A 23,128-nucleotide genomic window follows, 5' to 3' on the forward strand; every position below is an offset into this window, starting at 1 on the left:
GGTGTATTCTCAAAGTCGAAATGCGTGCATTTTTTTCAGAAATCACCGAGTAAATACACGTTTTTGTCGTTTAAAAAAAAACATTGGTGGTAATGGTAATACCCCAAAGCGTTTCCGCTATCAATGGCGTGAAAAAATTGAAGATTACTTTTTGAGGAAAGAAAATGATGCAGTAACTGTCTCACATGTCTCAGTGGACTTTCGAACCACTCCGTAAGGAAGGGAATAAAGGAGGGAGTGAAAGAAGAAAGGAAGAAAGAGGTGCCGTAGTGGTCGTCTCCGGAAAAATTTCAACCACCTGGGGATCTTTAACGTGCACTGACATCACAGAAAAACATACTGCTTCTCTATGCTGACATCGCACAGCACACGGACGCCTTTTGCGTTTCGCTTCCATCGAAACGCGGCCGCCGCGGTCTGGTTCGAACCCGGGTACTCCGGCTCGGTAGACGAGCGCTTTAACCACTGAGCCACCGCGGCGGGTGAATGGTGTGGCGTTTTCAAAGGCTTGCGCAGGTGCAGACTATGCATGTCACGCTGGTTTTGATAAGGCAGCGCGGCACGTGAAGCGTTCTGCGCAGTATTCGATATGTAACAAGGAAGTGATTACTCATTGGCATCCACCCAAGCGCAGCCATACAGCTACAAAGGAAAGCTATACAGCTTTCTCAGAAACATTTTTAGTTAAGAAAAATTGGTCCGCAGTCGAGGACGAATTTTCTCTACGATAAATTTTTATGTAACTACGAAGCGTCTTAAAGGCTGTATTGCTTTCCCTTGTAGCTGTGTGGCTGCGCTTGGGTGGATGCCAATGAGTAATCACTTCCTTGTTACAAATTCGCTCCACCTTGGGGGTATTCCCCTAGACAGTTCACCATGGTGTCGGTGCTGGCGACGCGCCATCTTTCGACGCTTCTCTTTTTCACTGGAGTAAGTGCTTACTCTAAAAGCACGTCCTATACGATCAGTAAGGGTTCTGGGGCTAAATCGTGGTGTGTGCCAGAAGAAAAAAACGTTCAACAATACCCTGTACAGCCCTCTTGAAAATTGTGCGGAATCGCGCTGAAAGTGAAGGCTCTGCCCTGCGGAGATTAAAGTTGTAGACAATTCTTAACTGCGTGGCAAGAAACCATCTTTGGGTAGATGAGCTTGTAGATTCTACTAGCGCCTAGTGACAATAGGCCGTTGAGGGTAGTAAAATAGCTGCTAGTGTATTTAAGACATTTTAATCATGAGGCCTCTCGTCGTAAGGCATACGCTCTGAATCTAGAATTGCTGTGCACCCTGCTCAGCTATTTTTTGAGGCATTGCCTATGTGTGCGTATTTCGTAGGCATTTAATGTGGTAGGATAATAAAAAGCGCGTCAGAGACTCCAACTGGTATTTGAAAGACCTAGAAGCATGTATACTTCGGTTTGATTTTATTATTTACGTCTACTTCAGAGCAGTGACCCCAGCCAAGAGCGGATATACGGGGAACAATTTCAGGGCCCATGCCCTCCATTCTGGCATCTCTTTGTTTGTTTGTTCTTTCACTCCCACCTTCCCACTTTCTCTTACGCCGCCCTCAGTTCGGGTGTCTGCTGAGATGTGAGACAATTTCTCCGCCACTTCCTTTCTTAAAAAAAACAACAAATTTAAATCAACGAGCCCTGCACCCGCAGCCGAAAGCCACTGTTCAGGCGAGAAAAACTCAGGAGTGAGTTTATAGGGAGTAAAATGAAAACTACCTTTTGTTTCATCGCCTAGATTTTTACTCACTTCACAAAGCCAGGAATTCAGGAGAAGAACATTTTCCAGCAAGAAATTGCTTCTCAACGCGATTTTTTTCACATATCGTTACCAGTATATCAATCAATATATCCGCAGATCTCCACACGGCAGGCTTCTATTATTTTGCTGCTGTCAAAAAGAACCCCCATTGGGCGTTATGGCTATATTAATTTCTTGTTGCCAGCGATGGACAAAGTTTGGTAAAGGATGAACCATTACCTTCGATATTTGCATAGCAGAACCTTACAATATTCCACAGTCGCCTTAAAACTCATACTTATGCCCAAATATCCTGGACAATTTCTGCGCCAACCATGGTCGATGCGAAATGAGAAGAGAACGATGACGTCCAACAAAGAAGTGCGTCACGCACTCCCAGATGATGCTATTACTTCAGTCGTACGGAGGCGCTTTTAACAGCAGGCATATGATTAATTCCTTCAAGATAAGCTTGTGCGTCTGTCAAGAGAACCTAGTGATTGATCCGCCAGAAGACGTGTATGCACAACACTAAAAGCGCCCTCTACGCGAATTGGGAAGGCAGGCTGCCGATAGCGTGAACTGCCGAGGTATAAAAACAAGTGTAAACATAAATGAAGAGGGCGCAGCAAGCAGCCGTCTCGACCATACTCACGTTCGCATCGCTCCCTGTGTCTGAAGCTTCTTGACCCGGACATTTTTCGGCTAGGCTCCGAGAAATGAATGGGCCACCACCATCACCATCGTGTTCCTCGCCACCTATGGACAACGGTTTCAAAGCCTCCGTGTCGAAGACTGCCCCAGGAAATCATCCCGATACATCGGATACGCGTACCGCCGATGCCGCCAACATGGCTCCCAGGCAGCCTCGGCAAGACGCCGGGCCAACATCGCTCCGCGGCGGCAGAGATAACGTGGCACCGTCTGCCGCTGCGCTTGACGCCGACGCAAGCATGACGGATGAGGATTCCAGCCAAGTGGTTGCGGTGATACCTGTCTCCAATTCCTTCTCTGTTCATTCCACGGAAAACATGCCTGGAACTAAGCCTTATCAGGTATGATATTGCACTTTTTTATTTTCGAAATGTGACAAACCAACTCGGACGAGGTTAGGAGCTTCCCAGATTGCTAAAGAGCACTGATATGGAAATGCGCCTACTTCATAAAACAGCTTCGCTGCAGTTTCAAACAGATTGAAGCACGCCATATTCTCACGGCACAATTCCCGGTGCAGCGCAAATTTATGAAAACTCATAAAATACGAAAACGCACCGTATTGAAGATAAGCTTTCCTTCTGCTTCATTCGCCTTACCTGGATAACATGTGCACAAGAAAATAAACACACTGTGAAACTTTAGCGTCAGTTATAACTTAAAGTGTGAATTGACCATACTCGATGCACACTGTAGGAGGTAGGAGCTACACCTCGTGTTCAGAGTACAGTGATGGTGAATACGCGCCTAAAAAATAGAGTATGATATATTAAAGCGTTTATTACAGGGAAGGACTGGCTTTGGGCCGCTGTTTGTGAGTTAGGACGGATGGGTGTGTACGTGACAAGAAACTTCTACTCGGTCATTTTCGTAGACTTTAGAGCTGCCTTTCGTAATTCAGTCGACCTCTCTCACACCACTCGAATAACTCCGCTCTAGCTACCGTTTGGCGCGATGACACGTTGTTTTGCGGAGCTTAACCGCATATTATCTGCTATGGGGGCCATGCCATCATGTGGAATGTCCTGAATTTTGTGTCTCCCTAGCGAGAAAGATGCACAGGTCCATATAAGTTGTGGATCTGGTCTACAGTGTTTTTGGAATAGAGTGCATCTGTTTTGCATAGATGCGTCGTGTCTGGCAAGAGACCACTTGTGAAGTATGTACGGGGTGTACGTCGTGTTTACAATGAGCTCGTTTAAAAAGATCTCTCACAGTCGACTGAGCTCTCCCTTGGTGTCAAGCACTGGCGCTGGTGCTCTTTCCTGTAACATACGCCTGCTGTCTGCTTTTATTTCGGTGCGAACTAGTACATAAGTGCTCTGCCGAGGGAGCCTTCCCTGAACAGTTTCTGGCAGGAATTTCTATCTACCGGGTTCGGCAGGAACTTGAGCAGAAACGCAACTACCTGCCGAACACGGTAGATAGAAATTCTTACCAGAGCAACTACATGCCGCGTGGCATGGGTCACAGTGGCATGGACGCGGGAAACGCCGCTGCATTTCCTGCGTCCGTGCCACTGTGATCCGCTGTCCATTAATATGCATGTTAGTTCCTACGTCTCGGACCCGTTTCAGCCTCTTCCTTGTGTTGTTCGCCGCCGCGTCCGGTGTCGTTGGTATTAGGATTCGATAGTTATTTGCAGTTCACCGTTCCACAATATCGCCTGTGGCGGTCTTAGCGGTGTTGACAGCTCCCCGTACGGCAAGCAGCTCCACGTGTAGGGTTGAGCTTCTGGGTAGGTTATATGTGTGCTGGCCGTTGGATTGCGTTACTGGCGCACAGCCCGTGGCCATTTCAGCCGTTTCGTTTATAACTGCAGCGCCCGTGTAGATGTCTGTTTTGTTCTGTTTCTCATCAGCTTTGTTCTCTATTCAAAAACTTCCTAGCGACCGCGTTTCATCTACTAATTTGTCCCGGTGGCCTTCGTGCGGTCACCGGCATCTCCCAGACATCGGATATGTTACTACCCGTGGGCTCCGGTGTCCTGTTCATTCGGTTGCCCTATGAAATCATCTGCTTCCTTTGTGTCGTTTATTGCCAACATGGATCGCATTCGTACTTTCGCTTCCTTGATTATGTTTCGTATGGTCCGGAGAATTTCGAACAAGTAAGGTGGAGCGCGGCACATATCGTGCCTAATACTCGCTATAGCAGTTGCGGTGGGAAGGTGTCTGTACGCGGCATCTGTGTATGAGTTTTATGATTGTAAGATCGAAGAGATCGAAAAACCATACAAGGCCACCCTTCGCACCATTACTGGTTTGCCAAAACACACGCGGAACGAACAGCTGCTTAGGCTGGTAAACATATCTAAAGAAAGATGCCTGAATGGGCATTTCGAAGTTTTATTGAATAAAGCACACAAAAAAACGGCTAAAATTATTCTCTAAGCACTTTCACTGTTACTTCCTACGCGGCTATTACTAACGAGAAGTTCTTTCACTGCATGAAAAGTGTAGCTTGATTGCGGTGTGGTCGAGTCTGACAATAGCATGTATATTTTTGAAACTTCAAATCCACTTGAGAACCTTCCAGCCATCCCGATTTTTTGCTAGTTAAAAATAAGGCTACTCGGATAGCAGTAACATGAATAGTAAAATAGTTCCATGAGGGCAAGGTTCGATAGATCGTTAGTGAATCTCCCTCACAGCTTCTAAAAAACGGTATCTCAAGCGAAATGTGAGCACTTGCTCGAACATCCTCATGCATAATTTAGGGTCGTTAATTTATGCAAGAGAGGCACAACATTTTAGGGACTCTTTTGAGATTTCAAATTTCATGTTTTAAATTTGTGTACGCCTTGTGACGAAAATTTGATTTGATTCAAACTAAATGCTCTCTCTAGGCACGAGAGCTTCATAAATTCTGGCAGACATATGCTTCTGAGATCTACGCCGTTTGAGAGAAGCTGGGAGTGCCTTTGCTCTGGTATTCATTTGCGTACAGATCTTTGTACATTAGCACGACCCTAAGGAGAAACATAATGCTTATTAATTGGCTACTTTGCATGACCACCTGCATGTGCTGTTGCTGGTGTGTTCGAGCACTGAAACCGAGTCATCCGTCTGCTTATAGCGTGTCAGTGCGAAACTAATGGCACTGGTACATAGGGACGATCGTCTTGAGTAAATATTTTATGAGCAGCTAATAATTTGGATTGGAACATGCTCCGATTGGAACATGCTCCCAGAATCCCTTTCTCAAAATAGCAATTTTAGCAACGCATTGGAAGAACATTTCTTTGGTTATCTCATTTTGTATTTTTTAATGCTGTTGTTTTTATCTTCCCTTTGTTATCGCCGATTGATGCTGTGTTGTTTTTTCGTTTCTTTTGTGTATTGTTAGGTTGTTTGCCCCTCCTGCCTGGGCCACATAGGCCTGCAGTATTTTGAAATAAAAATAATAATAATAATAATAATAATAAAGCTGGCGCTCTCAGTCATTCAGTCATTGCGCGCAAACGTATCGCTTTAGAAGATATCTCGGCATATGAAAGTCGATTTCCCATTTAGAGTTTGCTCATTTTAAACGTACAGTTCTGACAAGGTCCACATAAAAAAGTAAACACTGCCGGGACATTAAAGTGAACAACAAGATTTGATGCCCACCATGCCCTGAGTTTGCTCGCCGTACGAAATGCAACCAGGGACCAATTTAACGAAGCACTGCGTGCCACATCTCTGAGTATTTTCCGGCTTATCCTCGAGTATGGCACGTGATATATACACAGATCACTCCGAGGTGCACGCGCATATTTGTAGTCAAAAGTCAAATAGCGATTGAGTGCAAGCAATCTTCAAAAGTTTGGAGCTCCAGTGCGTTTACTTCTAACCTGTGTAATGGGACTCCTGTACCATTTATGGAAGCCGTTCCCGTTGGAGGTTGCAGAATACCTTACGGCACTATAATATTTGCGCTTTCATGTGACTCTAAAGCCACAACTGTGCCGCGGTTGCCGCGGATATTGCCTCCTTTCCTTAGAAAAAATGAGACGCCCTTTCTCATTTGGATAACACGTCTCTGCGTCGAGGGCGCAATCGGCGATGTAAGCGTCTAACGCCCGCGTATTCAAAATAAGGTGCAGCCAAATTATCGCAGCAGATGTCCGCTATGAAATTCGGCCACAAATGCGTGTAAATGCTATGAGCTATTGCTGATTTCGAGAATTAACCTACTGGTGTAAACGTTCTCAATTTGCATATCACTGGTTTTCATTATAAAGTGCTTGAAGAAATAACATTGAGGTAGAATGCATTTATATATCTTAGCAGTCACATCAAAGTGGTCTGTACAAAGCTGAACATAAGAGTGAAACGCCCGGATGTTAACTGTAATTAACGGCGACGACTTGTACTAAATTAAAAGAATGGAAATTCAAGTGGGAAAGAATGCGGAAAAACGCCACACAATTTTGCAAATCGCCGCCAATTGTTTTTGTTCGCAGATATCAAAAAACATATAGTGCATAATTATACTCTACCTTCCTGGTGTCACGCATAGCAGGTATGAAAAGGCCGACAGAATATAAACAAAGTAAAATTGAATAAACCATAAAGCTTAAAAACTTAGCTGCAGTTCAGCTACTCTTGAACCTGGTTAGAGAGCGAAGGCTATGGCGTATCAGATAATTACACGCGGCTTGGCATTTGTAACGTTGCGTGCGTTCCGGACACTGGATAGGCAGCGCGCCAACGCTGCCACCCTGGCAGGTGGCAGTCGTTGGTTGATCGCGAGAGTTTGCTCACCCAATGAACACAGCGGCCTGCTGTGCCGCGCGTCGGCCACAGCGTTGTCAGCGCTAACGCATGCCGCTCACATCTCATCCTCACCACCCCTACGTACCTCAAACCGCGATTCAGGCGTCCACTAACCCAGGGATCCAGTTATGCGCACTTCTTTTCCTAAAAATCGTCGGAGTGTAGTACACTGTCACCGCCAACGCCAATGAACCCAATAAACACCGACGGCCTATGGCTGCAGTTTCGTGTTTCTGCCACAACGTTGTCAATGCAAGCGCATGCAGCGCAGATCTGTCACATCCGTTACGTAGCTCAAAACACGACTGTGGTGTTCACTCCCACAGGGGCCCAGTCATGCATATTCGTGTCATGCATCTTTCCTTTGCTTTCGGAGCTCCCGCTCTTCATCGGTTTCGTAGCTTAAAGCGCGACTAAGGTGTCCACTGTCCTAGGGGGCGAGTTACGCGCCTTTGCTTGTGGAGGTCAAGGTAATTTGGTTAAAATTTGGTCCACCGCAAAACTGACTTTACCCACCCCAAAGGACAAAATGAAAAAGGGCACGGCGCAAAGCGAGGCGCCTTCGAAAATCTGCGCATTTCTAGCCGTTGCAATGCTTCCGCACAAAAATGACTTCGTGAACATTGACACCATCTTTGGAAGCCCATTTTCCTGGTATTATTTTGTTCCATCGCCCACTAGATTGAAACTCCACGCCTAGTTACACGATGCTTTTTTTTTAATTTGCTGCATTGATCGCATCTTTTTGTGTTTAAGTGTCACCGTTGTTACTCTTTGGATTAGCCATATTTAACACATATGAAGAGTTTTTTTTTCGAAATGAGCCAGATCCACCAAAACAGAAACTTAGAACAAGGCCATAATTTCTTGTCTGAAAGGAATGCGCTGCTATTCAACCTAGTACCTCACAAGTTTTATGGGGCAGATAGAGCAGTCGAACAGCATTAATCGCCAAAAATTTACGTGCATAGTTTGGCCTATACAACAATGGAAACATTGGATTTGGCTCATATCGAAGTGAAGCATTAGATTCAACCCAGCTTTCTCCTCGAAACTTTATTATTACTGCAGTATGTTTCAGGATACATTCAAAACAATATGGAAAAATGCTTGTGCTGTGACTTCAAAAGAAAAAAAAACTTGCAAGTATGCGTCACCCACTTTACACTCATACATGGATAGCAGGCCTGTCTTCCTGGCAGCATAAGCAGCCTTCTTCGCAATCTTCCATGGGCTCATTTTCTTGACAGCGACGTAAGGCAGCCTCAAAATACGCAAGTTCTTCGTTTTCTTTCCATGACACACCAAAGTGAGTCACCAGAAGGTTGCTCACGTCTCTCAGCTTCAGTTCGTTGATGTGGTGTGCATACAGCTCGCACTGTTTCGGTGTTTGTACAAGGGTCTTTCCCCTCTTTAGGACCGATACAAAATTAGACACCGAAACCCTGAAGTGGGGTTCGGCTCTAATTTGAGGGCTTCGGCCTGTCCCATTTCTCTGAATGTAAAAAACCTTCGTTTCAGTAATCTTGAAAGGCAGGTTGGACGTTGATCTCATTACTTCCGTACAGTACGCCTTCCAGGGAACGTTCACCAACCTCTTCATACCCGTCGCAATCCATGCGGAACTAAGTCCGTCAAAGCAAAAGTCTTGAAAAAACAAAGGAGCTCGCGAAACAGACCACGCAGTCCGCGCTATCACGCACGAGCACCGCCGGAACGAGCCTACAAGGAGGCTGCCATGTTGGCTGAATCACGTGGTCTCTGGGTGAGTCTCCTATTGGTTGAACGGATTTGGCTCATTTCGATCCACGCAGTGGAAGGATTTGGCTCGTTTTCGATTTAAAACGTGATCTGCGGGCTAGCTCAGTTGGTGTGATTTGACCCATTTTGTTCTGATCTGTTTTTTAAAGGAAAGTTGACTGGCTTAGCTTGCCACTACAGTTGGGGTTGCGTTACTTTCGGTTTGTGGATTTGGCTCATTTCGAAAAAAAAAACTCCTCATTGTGGTTTGGTTCAATTCCCCCTTACAAAATTGACTTTTGAGCTTCAGTTGACGCCTTTTTGCGCTTTTGTTGAATCAACAGGAAACCAACAGGATCCGAATATATATTGAGCCTACTCAACATCTGCTAAAAAAAAAATTTGTAGAACGTAGTCAACAGATTAATTGTTTAGCAAATTCTATTGAATTTATGTTGACTCGAGTCTCATGGCAGCCGTTTCTAAGCCTAACTAAATGAAATCGTTTCGACATGCATCGTGTAAACAGAATCTTATCAGATGATACATATTAAGAACGCCGCCCCGCCGTGGTGGCTCAGTGGTTGCGGCACTCGGCTGCCGACTCGAAAGACGCGGGTTCGATACCGGCCGCGGTGGCTGAATTTCGATGGAGGCGAAATTTTAGAGGCCCGTGTACTATGCGATGTCAGTGCACATTAAACAACCCCAGGCGGTCGAAATTTCCGGAGCCCTTCACTACGGCGTCCCTTCTAGCCTGAGTGGCTTTGGGACGTTAAACCCCAATAAACTAACCAATATTAAGAGCGCATGCAGCACCTGTTAGAATTCTCGTAAAGCGCTCAAAGTCAATTTCTTCCATAGAAAAAGCTCTAGGGGTGCAATACGCTCTTTCAGGCATACCGGTTTCGGAGGATTCGTATGTGCACTCATAAAAAGGGCGCTTAATTAGTGCTTTATTTTTGTTGTTTATAAAAGAATCAGGTCTTCAACTAACAGATCGTTGGATTTGAATCTGATTACTTCTACTACACATAAAATAAATAAATATAACTACCCTAATAACTTAATAAAATATAACATAACTTTGCTGATTGGCAGGCAATTACCTGCGCAGATTCGGATGCCCTTGAGCAGGACTGTATAAGGGTGAAGCTGCGATTGCGCTTAAGATGTAAAAGTTATAAACTCTTAGTCAGTTCATGCTATAGCCTCGTGTGCAATACTGTTTCGTGCTCTTTATTTTATGGCTGTTTAAGGCGAGAACGCACGTGTTTATGTACGCACACGCACACACACACGCACGCACACACGCACACACGCACGCACGCGCACGCACGCACGCACGCACGCACACACACACACACACACACACACACACACACACACACACACACACACACACACACACACACACACACACACACACACACACACACACACACACACACACACACACACACACACACACACACGCCCACGCACACGCACACACACACACACGTGTCTTTGCTTATGTGTGGAGCACTACACGACTGGGGATGTCAGCGTCACGTTAACGAGAAATTGCACAACAAATTCGAATATACCGCCGAAAATTGCATTGGTAGTGAGTCCACCTGGCGCAATACGAATATATTCCAAGGATTTTTTTTACCACAGCCAAGATTCATAATGATGTGTTGATTCACCCCTGTGATTTCAATTTGAACATGAATTCAACCTCAAATCAATGCAGAAATTTTATTGAGTATGCTCAACTCTAGCATGGTGGCCACTTTTTCGTTGAGTTCAAACCCGGCCTCAATAATTCACCAACACTACGCGATCCTGCTCCCGACACAAACTAAACATGGCATGTTAAGTCTGCCCATGCGAACTTCAACATGTCAAGTAGTATATTTTTAAGGGCGAAGCAAGTGAGCACCAGTGTTTCAATGCTATTGACACCCAAACCTACACTCTTAGGAAAAAGGGGCTAACAGGGGGCGAGAGGTTAGTCTTTTTGGAGACTAACTGACCTGCCACTGGCAATCGTCCTGCGACGACCCCACATATGCGCAGGTCCACACGGGACGGAGAGGCAAGAGGACACCGTATGGCTCAGTTTAAACAAAATGATGTAATCAATAATTATACATGGTACATCAGAGGCTGGGGTGTCCGAGCTTACGTGGCGACGTCGTCATGGGGGCGATGGAGGGGCTCCGGAGTTGCGATCCGTCGGTGGCTGGCAGAAACCGCGCGCCGTCCGGCTTCGGCGCTCAAGGACCCTTTTTCGTGAACGATGTCGTCCTGGGGGCGATGGAGGGGCTCCGGAGTTGCGATCCGTCGGTGGCTGGCAGAAACCGCGCGCCGTCCGGCTTCGGCGCTCAAGGACCCTTTTTCGTGAACGATCGATGTCGTCCTCAGCGTGCCTTTCGTCCGCACTCACCAGCTATATCTGCTCCGCCGGCCACGCCCGATCTCCTGTCTCCCAGGCTGGATTGTTTCTTTCTTCCTCCTTTCCACGGCGGCTCCGCGGCACCCCCGACCTCCCTCGTTGGAATGTCGTTTGTCTCCCGCCGGCAGCTTTCTTCTCTTGTCGGGTTGTCAGCCTCTCCTGTGTCCTTGTACGGCCAGGCAGCCTAATTGGGCTGGCTTTCCCTCCCGCCGGCGCCTTTGTACCATTGTACCCCTTCAGTCGCTTGCCGCCGCTGGGGGCTCCGTCAACGCGGCGCCGCCGAACGCGGACCGTACCCCTTCAGTGGCTTTGCCGCCGCTGGGGGCTCCGTCTACGCGGCGCCGCCGAACGCGGACCGTTTAAGGGGAGACAAGGGAGTAGGACGGTTGAGCACAGAGAAGATTCCGCCGAAGATATGGGCCCTGGTAGCTCACGCACGGAACGTCACACTCGCTCACCCTCCAGAAGAATGTTCTCCGAACATTCCGAACAAGTCCAGGCAGCTCCCCTTCTTTTTCTGAATCGCCTCGCACATTCCGTCCGACAAAACACTTTTCGCTGCACACAACACCACTGCACTGCACCATATGCCGCAGCTGTCATAACTGGCGTCTCCAGGGGCAGCACTGATCTTCTTTCACAGACAAACATGAAACTCAGCACCCAAGCCTCTCCTTACTAGTCCAAACTGGACGAAATAAATTTACCACAGTTACAAAGGAGCTCCAACTTCCAGCACAATCACGGCACAGACAAAAAAATATATAGATAACGAAAGGAAGTCGGGCATGTTCTGCATCCTGTGTAAAAGTGTTACTTAATGACAGAAAGGCTTAACTAGCAACTCCGATATCTTAACACATAAGCACATAGCCATGTTATGAGCTGCAGCATTACACAGTCTTAACCACTCCCCAACTCCGCTCTGTTTACGCCATTAGTCCGACTTAGCTTTCCGATTTCGAAGCGGATATCGGCGTTCATGAGTCGTACCAAGTAATTCTGTGACCCCTTGTCTGCTTTGAGACTCGCGAGGGCTCGTGGCAGGAGCCTCTCTTGGCGTTATCTGCGCGGCAACCTCGCGCGCTTCTTCCTCCAGCAATGCATGAAGTAAATCCGGTGGCATTCCTGCCGTAACCTCTGGCGCTTGCCGAACAAATGCAGGAGAGGGCGTTTCTTGCGAACAATCTGTGCGCTCCGCTTCACTTCGGTCCCCATCAAAATCTGCGCTTCCCCCCTCCTCATTTCGTGAATACTGAACCGGTGCCGACTTGAGGCGATTTGCGTGTATCCTTATCAAGCGGCGGTTCACGTCTCGGACCCTGAAGTTTACCGGAGAAAGCTTCTCGACAACCTGGCACGGTCCTCTCCACCTCGTCTGGAACTTACGAGCCAACCCAATCTGTCTTTGGCAGTTTTCGATGTACACGCTGTCCCCCACATCAAACGGCGTGTCTCTAGCACCGCAATCGTGCACCTCCTTCCTGCGCTTCGCAGCTTTCTTTAAGGCCTCCTTTGCGATGTCCCTCGCCACTTGCAAGCGCGATTCTAGCTCAACCTTATAGCCGTCCAGTGAAGCGTATGGGACACGACGGGGGCCCTCTGGCACTTCACTAGGCTGGTCCGGGTCTCGGCCGTAGAGAAGAAAGAATGGCGATTCGCCCGTGCTCTCGTGTGCTGCGGAATTGTAGGCAAACATTGCATACGGGAGCCACAAGTCCCAGTCCCGCTGGTCGCGCGAAACAAAATGCGACAGGAACCCGGCCACGGTTCGGTTCAGTCGCTCCACCGCGCCGTTGCAAGCCGGATGGTACGGTGTTGTCTGCTTCTTAGTGATCTTAAGCAGCTCGCAAACTCTCCTCATTAGCTGCGACACGAAGTTCGTTCCCCGATCTGTCAAGAGTTGCCTCGGAGATCCATGTCGGAGCACGATCTGTTCGACAAATGCTCTTGCAACCGTGTCTGCTTTCTGATCTGGGAGTGCTACCGCTTCCGCGTATTTTGAAAGGTGATCGACAAATACTAAAATGTACCTGTTTCCAGAAGTGGTCGTGGGCAATGGGCCCATTATATCCATACCTGTCCGCTCGAAAGGAGCCGAAACCTCAGGGAACGGCTGAATTGGTGCTGGCCTGCGTCCCATGGGTGTTTTTCTTTCGAGACAGGAATGACACTTCGCACAGTAGTCTCTAACATCCTGTCGCATGCCACTCCAAAAGTACAAACGCTCGACGCGCCTGCGTGTCTTCGCTACGCCAAAATGACCGGCGCACGGCGCATCGTGGAACGCGCGAAGAACCCTTTCTGTCCACGACCGAGGTATGACGACTCTCTCCCAAGCGGTTTTCTCTGGTCTCCCTTTCCTGGTTGGCCTCGTGCGCCGAGACAGGGTGCCGTCTTTGCCAATGAAATAACCTAGCTGTTCGGGGTGAGATGGTGCGCCCTCTAAGCTTTCGATTATTCGCTTCAGGTCAGGATCTTTGCACTGCTCTGTGCGTAATTCGGCGGGGTCGACTACGGGGACAAACTCATCTATAGCTGACACGGCAGCTGTACGGCTGAGCGCATCAGCATTCAGATGTGTCTTTCCTGACTTGTGCTCCACCTCAAAGCAGTATTCCTGCAGCTGTAGATTCCATCTAGCGAGTCGCGAGCTAGGGTCCCTGACACTCATCACCCATTTCAGAGGATGGCAGTCTGCGACTAGCTTGAATTGGCGGCCGTAAAGGTAGCATCTGAAGTGCTTTACTGCCCAGACAACGGCGAGGCACTCCCTTTCTGTAGCTCCGTACTTCTGCTCTGTCGGGCTCAGCTGTCGGCTAGCAAAAGCCACGGGATGTTCTTTGCCCTCGATAACCTGAGATAACACAGCAGCAACTGCGAACTTTGACGCATCTGTGGCCAAAACGAAGGGCAAATTAAAATCCGGGTGGCGCAACAGCGGTGCACTCATTAGCTTCCTCTTCAGGGCCCCAAAAGCATCCTCCTCGTTTTTGCACCAGCGAAAGGCGACATTTTTGGCTGTTAAGGCAGTGAGCGGCTTAGCGAGCTTGGCGAACTCCTCTATGTGCCTTCGGTAGTAACCGATCAGGCCGAGAAACTGCCGGACCTGGCGGACACTAGTCGGGGATGGAAAATCCGAGACACACCTTAGTTTCTCAGGGTCCGGTCGCACGCCGTCAGCTGAAACAACGTGCCCGAGGTATTTCACCTCGTTTTTGAGGAATTGGCACTTAGAAGGCTTCAGCTTGAGACCAGCTCCTCTTAGTCGCACCAAAACCTGCTCAATATCGCGCAAGTGGTTCTCAAAACTGTCACTGTATATGATTATGTCATCCATATACACGAAGCACAGCTTCCCCAGAAGACCCGCCAGGATAACATCAGCGGTTCTCTGCCAGACAGCAGGGCTGTTGACCAGACCCATCGGCATTCTTTTCAATTCATAGTGCCCTGAGGGCGTGTTGAATGCCGTTTTCTCAGCATCTGCCGGATCCATTGCTATCTGCCAGAATCCCGCCGCCATGTCCACTACCGTGAAGTACCTGGCAGAGCCCAGCTGAGAAAGCGTCTCCTGTATATTGGGAATGGGGTATGGATCGATGCGAGTTACGGCATTTAGTTTGCGGTAGTCCACCACCAATCGATACGAGCCATCTGGCTTTTCCACCAATAGTGCCGGTGCTCCCCATGGTGACTTTGAGTGTTCGACAATGCCGCGATCAATAAGGTCCTGCACCTGCCGCTCCATCTCCTCACGTTGGGAGTAAGGAATCCTGTACGCACGTTGGTAAACGGGCGATGAAGTGCCGGTTTCTATCCTGTGCTTTATAACGCCACAGCAGCCCAAATCCAGGTTGGACGCGGCGAATACCTCTGAGTAGTCGTTCAGCAAACCAGCCAGAGCCTCCCTCTCCCTGGATTTTACGTGGGAAAGATCGAACAACGCATTTGGAGGAGCCGAAGGACTAGCATGCTCTACAGTTGCGAGTACCGTATCGGTGGGCTCATGTTTCTCTATCGCAGAGGTGAAGAAAGCCAATGTTTTGTTCTTGGGAAGGCTCAGTGGCTGCTGGCTACAGTTAACCACCCGTAGAGGCACTCTGTGGGCGTCATTAACAGTCACGAGGCACGCGGCTGCCTTCAGGCCATTACTAAGAGAGTCGACCGGTTCAAGCACTCCCACGGCGCCGCTCTCTACATCTGCAGGCACATAAGCGTACAAAATGTGCTCCGACCACGGAAGGACGACCGCCTCATCGACCAGCTTTACGGCAACCCGCGAATATACCTTCTCTAATGATCCCACTGTTTGACGGGTGTCAATATCGGTATTGCGAACCTCAGCCCTGCTCCTGTTCAAAAACGGAACTTTTGAGCCCCCCGCATTAACTTCTTCTTCAGAGAATGAGACTACTACCTTCCCTTTTCTCAAAAAATCCTGCCCTAATATACCTGACACTCCGTTTGGCAGAGACACCGTGTCCGGGCATACGTAGCAGGGGTGCTCCAATGCAATTCCGCTGAGAGTGAAGTGTAACCGGTAGAGCCCACTTATGCCAAGAGGATCCCCCGTTATGCCTACAAATTTGGTTGCCATACCACCAGACGCTTCCAACACCTCGCGATCCCCTTTCCTTCGAAGCGTGTTAAAGCTGCTTTCCTTAAGCAAGGTCACCTTTGACCCCGTGTCTATCAACAATTCCATACAACAACCATTTAACTTGCAACGCACAACAGGGCATGCCTCGTCGGCCACACAAACCACCACCACCTCATTACCCACTGCTCCCTCCCCACACTCATCAGGATGGGGAGGACAACCTAGTTTTTTGTCCCTGTATCTGGAGCCTCGCTGTAGGCTTGCTTAGGGCGTGTCTCGCCTGCTTCTCTTTGTGGCTCCCCACGGCGCACGTTTGGGCAGAACCTTGCGATGTGTCCGCGACCCTGGCACGCGAAGCACGCGATTTCTTCGAAATCTCGCATACCGCACCTGTAGCTTTGTGGCGGTCTCCGGTTTCCAGCGAATGGGCGCCGTTGAGCGCCCGCTTCAACCTGGCGTTCCACCTGCTGAGATAGCAGCTGCTCTAAGCGATCTAACCGCTCTGTCAAGAGAGCAACCTCAGGGTTGGGCACCGCTCTCTCTATGACGCGTACTCTCGCTGCGGCCGCCGTTAGCGCCTCATTTCGTTCCTCATCCAATGCGGCCGCCACGGCTTGGTCGAAATTGCTCGGCTTGCGCGAGAGCACGAACCGGCGCACGGGGTCTTGCAGACCAGCCACAAACAAAGCGGTCATTTCCTCTTTAAGTAGATCCTCCGCGTATTTCTTCTTTAGCTGGTCTCCTTCCTCCTCCCTACTCAGCGTATCGCGCGCTAGGCGCTGAAGCCGCGACGCAAACGTTCGCACGTCCTCCCCTACCATCTGTCCGGCGGCACGGAACCTCTGTACCCGCACATGACGTGGTTCAGTGTCGAAATGCTCGAACGCGAGCTTCTTAAATTCCGCAAATGATTTTGTGGATTTTACTTTTTCGTCTCGCCAAGCAAAATCATGAGCAGCTCCTGCCATCTTACACCTCGCCATTCCCAGCATTTGAGCATCGGACCAGCCCCCCATTTTCCCAATCTCTTCTAGCATGGAAAAGAAATCGCAGATTGGAACCCCTGTCTTATCCCCCGTAAACGTCGGAATGACGCTTCCTAATGCCAGCATGCTTGCTCCGAGCGACGGCTGTGGAGTGGGAGCTCCGTCAGTTACAGACATTTTTTTCCGCTCCAGCCCTCCGGTGCCTCAAGCCTCTCAAATGGGGGTCAAAGTCTAACAATCAGTCCCGTGATTCCCCTTTCATTACAATTTTGAAGTCATGAATGTCGCAGCATTCAGAGGACATTTGCTTTTTAGACCCCACTTCTGACACCAGTGTGACGACCCCACATATGCGCAGGTCCACACGGGACGGAGAGGCAAGAGGACACCGTATGGCTCAGTTTAAACAAAATGATGTAATCAATAATTATACATGGTACATCAGAGGCTGGGGTGTTCGAGCTTACGTGGCGACGCCGTCATAGGGGCGATGGAGGGGCTCCGGAGTTGCGATCCGTCGGTGGCTGGCAGAAACCGCGCGCCGTCCGGCTTCGGCGCTCAAGGACCCTTTTTCGTGAACGATGTCGTCCTCAGCGTGCCTTTCGTCCGCACTCACCAGCTATATCTGCTCCGCCGGCCACGCCCGATCTCCTGTCTCCCAGGCTGGATTGTTTCTTTCTTCCTCCTTTCCACGGCGGCGCCGCGGCACCCCCGACCTCCCTCGTTGGAATGTCGTTTGTCTCCCGCCGGCAGCTTTCTTCTCTTGTCGGGTTGTCAGCCTCTCCTGTGTCCTTGTACGGCCAGGCAGCCTAATTGGGCTGGCTTTACCTCCCGCCGGCGCCTTTGTACCATTGTACCCCTTCAGTGGCTTGCCGCCGCTGGGGGCTCCGTCAACGCGTCGCCGCCGAACGCGGACCGTACCCCTTCAGTGGCTTTGCCGCCGCTGGGGGCTCCGTCTACGCGGCGCCGCCGAACGCGGACCGTTTAAGGGGAGACAAGGTAGTAGGACGGTTGAGCACAGAGAAGATTCCGCCGAAGATATGGGCCCTGGTAGCTCACGCACGGAACGTCACAGTCCTTTTCGGGACTAACTGCAAAGGGTGTAACTGTTGGTCCGCTTGGAAAGGGTGCGACAGTTAGTCCCCAGACATTTAATGAAGAAATGGAAACGACACGTGATTTACAGCGTAATTTAGAGCGGGATAGCTTCCGACAGAACTTCACACATATAACAACGATAAAGGAAACAGAAATAAACATACATGAAAACACCAGGATTCGAACTGACAACCTTTGAATTATGAGCTGAGCGCGGATATGACTAAGCCACCACAGCGGCCGGTCCAGGGCAGAAAATAAAAGCTTTGTATGCGAAACACACACATTGCCTGTCTGTGCCGCTCAAATTGTTATCAAACACATTGCTGTTCAGAGCACAGTATGGTGATTTTGGTGTCATATGCTTTTGCAACAACCTGCGGTAAGCTTTAATGCGTACGCACAACTGTCTAAATCGCGTTTTGTCCCCCCCCCCCCCCCAAAAAAAAAAGAAGTGCTGAACTGTGTATACATTACAGCTGGTACTTCACAACAACAGCAGTTGTTTTCTTTTCGTTCCGTTTTTTATGCGTATTAGGTGGTCTTATTTCTTGCATTTGGCAGCTGCACATTACAGCCTGTTGAAAACAAATATAGAAGGTGATGGTTCACTTCGTTTTTTGTTACTGGCGGACCGCGGTGACAGGGAATTGGCTGCTCCCACCCACCGTTTCGCTAAGTGTCGCCGATACTTACACAGCATCACGTAAGCTCGTAAACAACGGCAATGATATGAAACTACGTGTACTTGCTCAACCCTAGCCTTTACAACTCACATTCGGCACGTATTGAAGCTCGTAGTATTTGTTTATGCACTTGCACAGCTGCCAGACGTTTGGGTTGCACGAAGCCTTTTTCTCGCGCAAAAGAGTCGCTTCGTCACGGCTAGCGACGTTGCGCTCACTGGCCTCAGGCGCCGTCGTGTGCTTCAAAAATCGAGTACTATTGCAGTCGGGGTCTTCTCGCGCGATTTTCGCGTGCTGCTAAGCTGCGGTTCGCCTCCCGTTAGTCTCTTTATCGGCAGTTAGATTGTTGAGTTTGCGCACGGCGCGCATTTTTGGCAAGAAGAGTGTCGTGTGCAAATTTAGGGACTAAAGAGCCCTTTTGGGGATTAAAGTTGTCTTTACTCCCGCCTGGGCCGGTTTTTTTCTTAGAGTGTAAGAGAGCTTACTGCACTGGAAGAATTTGTTGCGCAAACAGCTGCTCGTTCTGCCCGAGCCGAGTGCGGCGCTAAGCTCTGCATGCCTTGTAATAGAGATCCTCATTTTGTGGTGGGCAACTTTGGTATTTCTGAAAACCTTCACGACACCAGCGCTCCTTGCGTCTTCCTCACTATTCTTGATTTTCCCTATGCGCTACTCAGAATTCATTGTTTACCTTTTGTACAGTGACGCTATCCTACAAAGTGTCAAAACATGGGTACAGCTTTACAGCTCCTAATATATCCATTATATGTAATGTATGCCTCCCGAAGCCACAGCACGTGTTGCCCCATATTTAACCTTCTGCGATAATAATTCTATCCTAATAACCCGAGGTACGAATTCTGAACCTTTGCATAACATCAAGGAATTAACGGATGGTGATAAGTGAGCACTCGGCTTGATCTACAGCGAAAGGTTGATTGAGCTGCACATAATTAAAAAATGAGGTGTGCAGAATTTCGCGTCTTTTCGACCGCTGTCTCGTTCTCCAAGGGGAACATCGCAATTTTTTTCTCCTTACAAGTTTCCGGTCTGGCCAATCTTAAACTCTATAGCTGTGGAGATTTATAACCGGCGCGGGTGTTCGTCCGTGACAATAAGACTAAATAATATCAGCTTATTATTCTATATCTCAATGGTTGATATGTTCCATTCGTTAAATATGTCGTTTTCGGTAAAATGTATTAATTTTGAGTTGTGATTATTTACGAGTATTACCCCTGAATATTTTTATTTCAGGTAATAACCGCATGCGATACTTCATTCATTTATTCGAAATATATGCACTGTTTGCGCCAGGCTGTAAATTGTGCAAGTTTATGCTCCCGAGCATGCTGTTGCATATCCCACACGCTGATGACTTCTTTATTGCATACTGAGCATCAATTTGAACCCTCAACACATGAAAAGTCATACTGGGCAGAGGTCTGTGTTGTTGGGAAAGCGAATTTAATTTTGGTGAGCAAAAAACCCAATCAGAACAGAGAAAACCGGACTTTTCGGAACGAAGAATTTTCCCGAAAGAATCAAGCAGAACAAAGCTGATGCCAAACACATCAACAGCGATCAAAGCGCGATGCCCGAGCGCAGTGACGCATGTGTCCAGAGTATTGACTTGGACTCAACCGTTGTGCTGGACACCAAGCCAAGTCTGCTCAGGAGACTCTTACTTGAGCCATGCCACATTCAACAGACGTACGGGAATGTTAATCCCTCCCTCAGAACACTTCCCGCCTCCTACATCCTCAGTGTACCTTCTGCGACCTAGCGGTTGACTTTACGAAGTCTTAAAAAGGCGAGCAGCAATTCGCCCGCAGTCACACCGGATGATGTAAACGAGTAGGCTCTGAAACGAAGTTTTTTTCTCATTTTCGTTTGGCGTTCTCTTCTCAATTACAGTAAGTTTGAATCCTACACAGAAGTGGGTCTGCACTAGGCGTGCGGTAGTGTTGAAAGCGAGTCGAAGCGCTGACGCAGTCTACTGGGTGGCTTAAATGTGTCAGCGCTGCCATAATGACGGATGGTATTTAAGATAATGCAATTGGGCTGAACGAATGCTTCATGAGGTATTGAAATTTCGAAAATTGTAACTTTTCGCGTGCCGTACATTTCCCTTTGTTAGCAGGTTTTCCGTCAAGTGTGCCTTTCAGGTTTCACATAGTCGAAAAAAAAGGAGCACGAGACTTCAAAATAAAATATTCATTCAGAATTAAGCGCACCGTGTAGTACTGATAGATAGGAGTCAGATTTACTTTGTATTACAATAACCGATAGGCCCATAACTTGGAACAACCAGGCAATGCTGAACTGGATGACCCTAAAGCAAATATTTCACAACCGCAGTATGATAGCACACAATGTTTCTTTTAACTTGCTATTGCTTACAGCCCGGTTCGTACTTAGAACAACAGTGACGCTCAGTGGCTTCAAATCTATCGAAAAATGAAAATCTGCTGCAAAAACAACGCGAGTCCCGAAGTCTTTATTGGTGTCCTCCTGTCACCAGGCGAAGTTGATGTGAAAACTATAGCGCTGCCTTCCATTTCAAAAAATATTGGCAGAATCTATGGAGATGCGGCCATGAGGCTTTTATAGCGTCGATACTTGTTGATTTACATCTACGCGGACTGCTACGTAACATTGCCTCTGTGTACGCGATATGCCTTTATGCCGGTACATTCAAGGCCACTTATTAAAAAAATGTTATTCAGAAATTAACACTGACGGTGCCTTCACACTGTGCCGGATTTGGCGGACACAATATAGCTAAGTAGCGGTCACGGCTATGCAATTAAGTAGGAAAAATTGTTATTTATCTTTTCATTTACTGATTTTTGCCGCATACTTTTATAGGAACCTTGACGCTAGTATTGATCTGGATCGAACTGAATTGGCAAGAACTTGCCAAACTGCAATATTTTTCTGGGAAGATGGGTCCACTCTGCCTTTTCTCAGCATGCGCCGAAAACTGGAGGATCCTGAGGAAAAGGGAACATTAATCGATGAATATTTTAAGCCTTATCAAGTCAAGTCTGTCGTCTTGTTCTGCGCATTGGAGTAGTCTGAAATTATTATAGTCGTCGAGGTTCCCATTGCAGCATGTAGGAAAAATGAATTATTAGAAAACTAAAATGAAATCTGCACGTATATCCTTGTATGATGCAGTAAAGTTGTATGATGCAGTAAGCTCATAAAGGCTTCATCATAGAAATATCATACAATTTGTATGATATTGTAACATCTGTTAATGGCTGTATGATTTTGCAGAAACGTATGACAGTTGTATGATAATGGTGTATGAGTTTATGATAACTGAATAACATTTCTGTGACAAACTGTGTGCGTTTATTGCGTCATACAACTTTTTTCAACAGGGAATCGTACAGCCGCAGGCGCTATCCCACGTCTTTTGTCCTCCTACACCAACACAGGCTCATTAAAAGCATCAATCATATGCCCATAATCGTCGTGTTTTTATGAAGCAGTAAAAATAAAAAAATCTCCCTGTGTAAGTAATTATCATTGCCGTCTCTCCTAGCATTATCAGTGCACTCGGGAGGGGACTGCTGCTACAGACAGACGGAAAATGTTTTGTCACAATTATCGCTGATATTTCCTCCATGCAGAGAGAACTCATCATTATTCAGAACGAGGGAATTTAAATGGTGCTTTGGCTGAAGAAGAGCACATTATGTTTAAGGCTTTAGAGGCTGCTTGTGGAGATTTTTCTTGACATGGAGCTGTATGGTAAATATTAATTGAAGCGGAAGCGCTCCCAGCGATGAATTTGGGGCGTAAAAATTATGGCCGTGTTGCAGCAATAAAAAGTGGGGAACATATCGATTGTTTACTTTTTTATTCAAAGTATATCATCTTGCCGGTTTATAATAAAAAGACTCGAAGGAAAAGCCTTCGTATTCTGCAGCAGCAGCCAATTCATTTTCCTTGACAGAATGAGCAAAGTTATTTTCCTGCTGTTGGTTTGCGTTGCTGCTCTTCGTGATACCGGTGGCGAAGGTTACGATGTCAATACAAGCGGCAGTTACCAAGAACGTGTCGATTATCGTGCTGTAAGTACTCTTTACCTGAGAAAAACTATAAACGCAGTGTCGTTGAGAACTAAGGCCTGGTGCAGCATTTAGAGAATGTTCAAGCCTAAAATTTAGAATTTCTTCTTGTATTATCGACGTCATCTCTGAAGCATTGAACTAGAAACTTACAGCCCAGTGAAATCATCAGCTTATTATAATAATCTGGTATTTTCTTTATGACTACATCGAAATGGGCACTTTCTTTGTATAGATGGATAATATTATCTTTAAATATTG

General features: G+C 47.7%; 1 protein-coding gene across 1 annotated transcript in view; it reads left to right on the forward strand.

Annotated features, from left to right (window-relative positions):
• Positions 1–2,618: 2,618 nt before the first annotated feature.
• LOC149331206 (uncharacterized) overlaps positions 2,619–23,128 on the forward strand; it is a 140,136-nt gene continuing 119,626 nt past the window's right edge. Inside the window, exon 1 of the mRNA XM_089555425.1 lies at positions 2,619–2,807. Coding sequence (XP_089411551.1) covers positions 2,706–2,807 — 102 coding nt within the window. The 5' untranslated portion in view covers positions 2,619–2,705. The remainder of the gene's footprint in view (positions 2,808–23,128) is intronic.

Source organism: Amblyomma mixtum, chromosome 8 (genome assembly GCF_055824585.1).
Source record: "Amblyomma mixtum isolate Tamu chromosome 8, ASM5582458v1, whole genome shotgun sequence".
NCBI classification, from domain to species: domain Eukaryota; kingdom Metazoa; phylum Arthropoda; class Arachnida; order Ixodida; family Ixodidae; genus Amblyomma; species Amblyomma mixtum.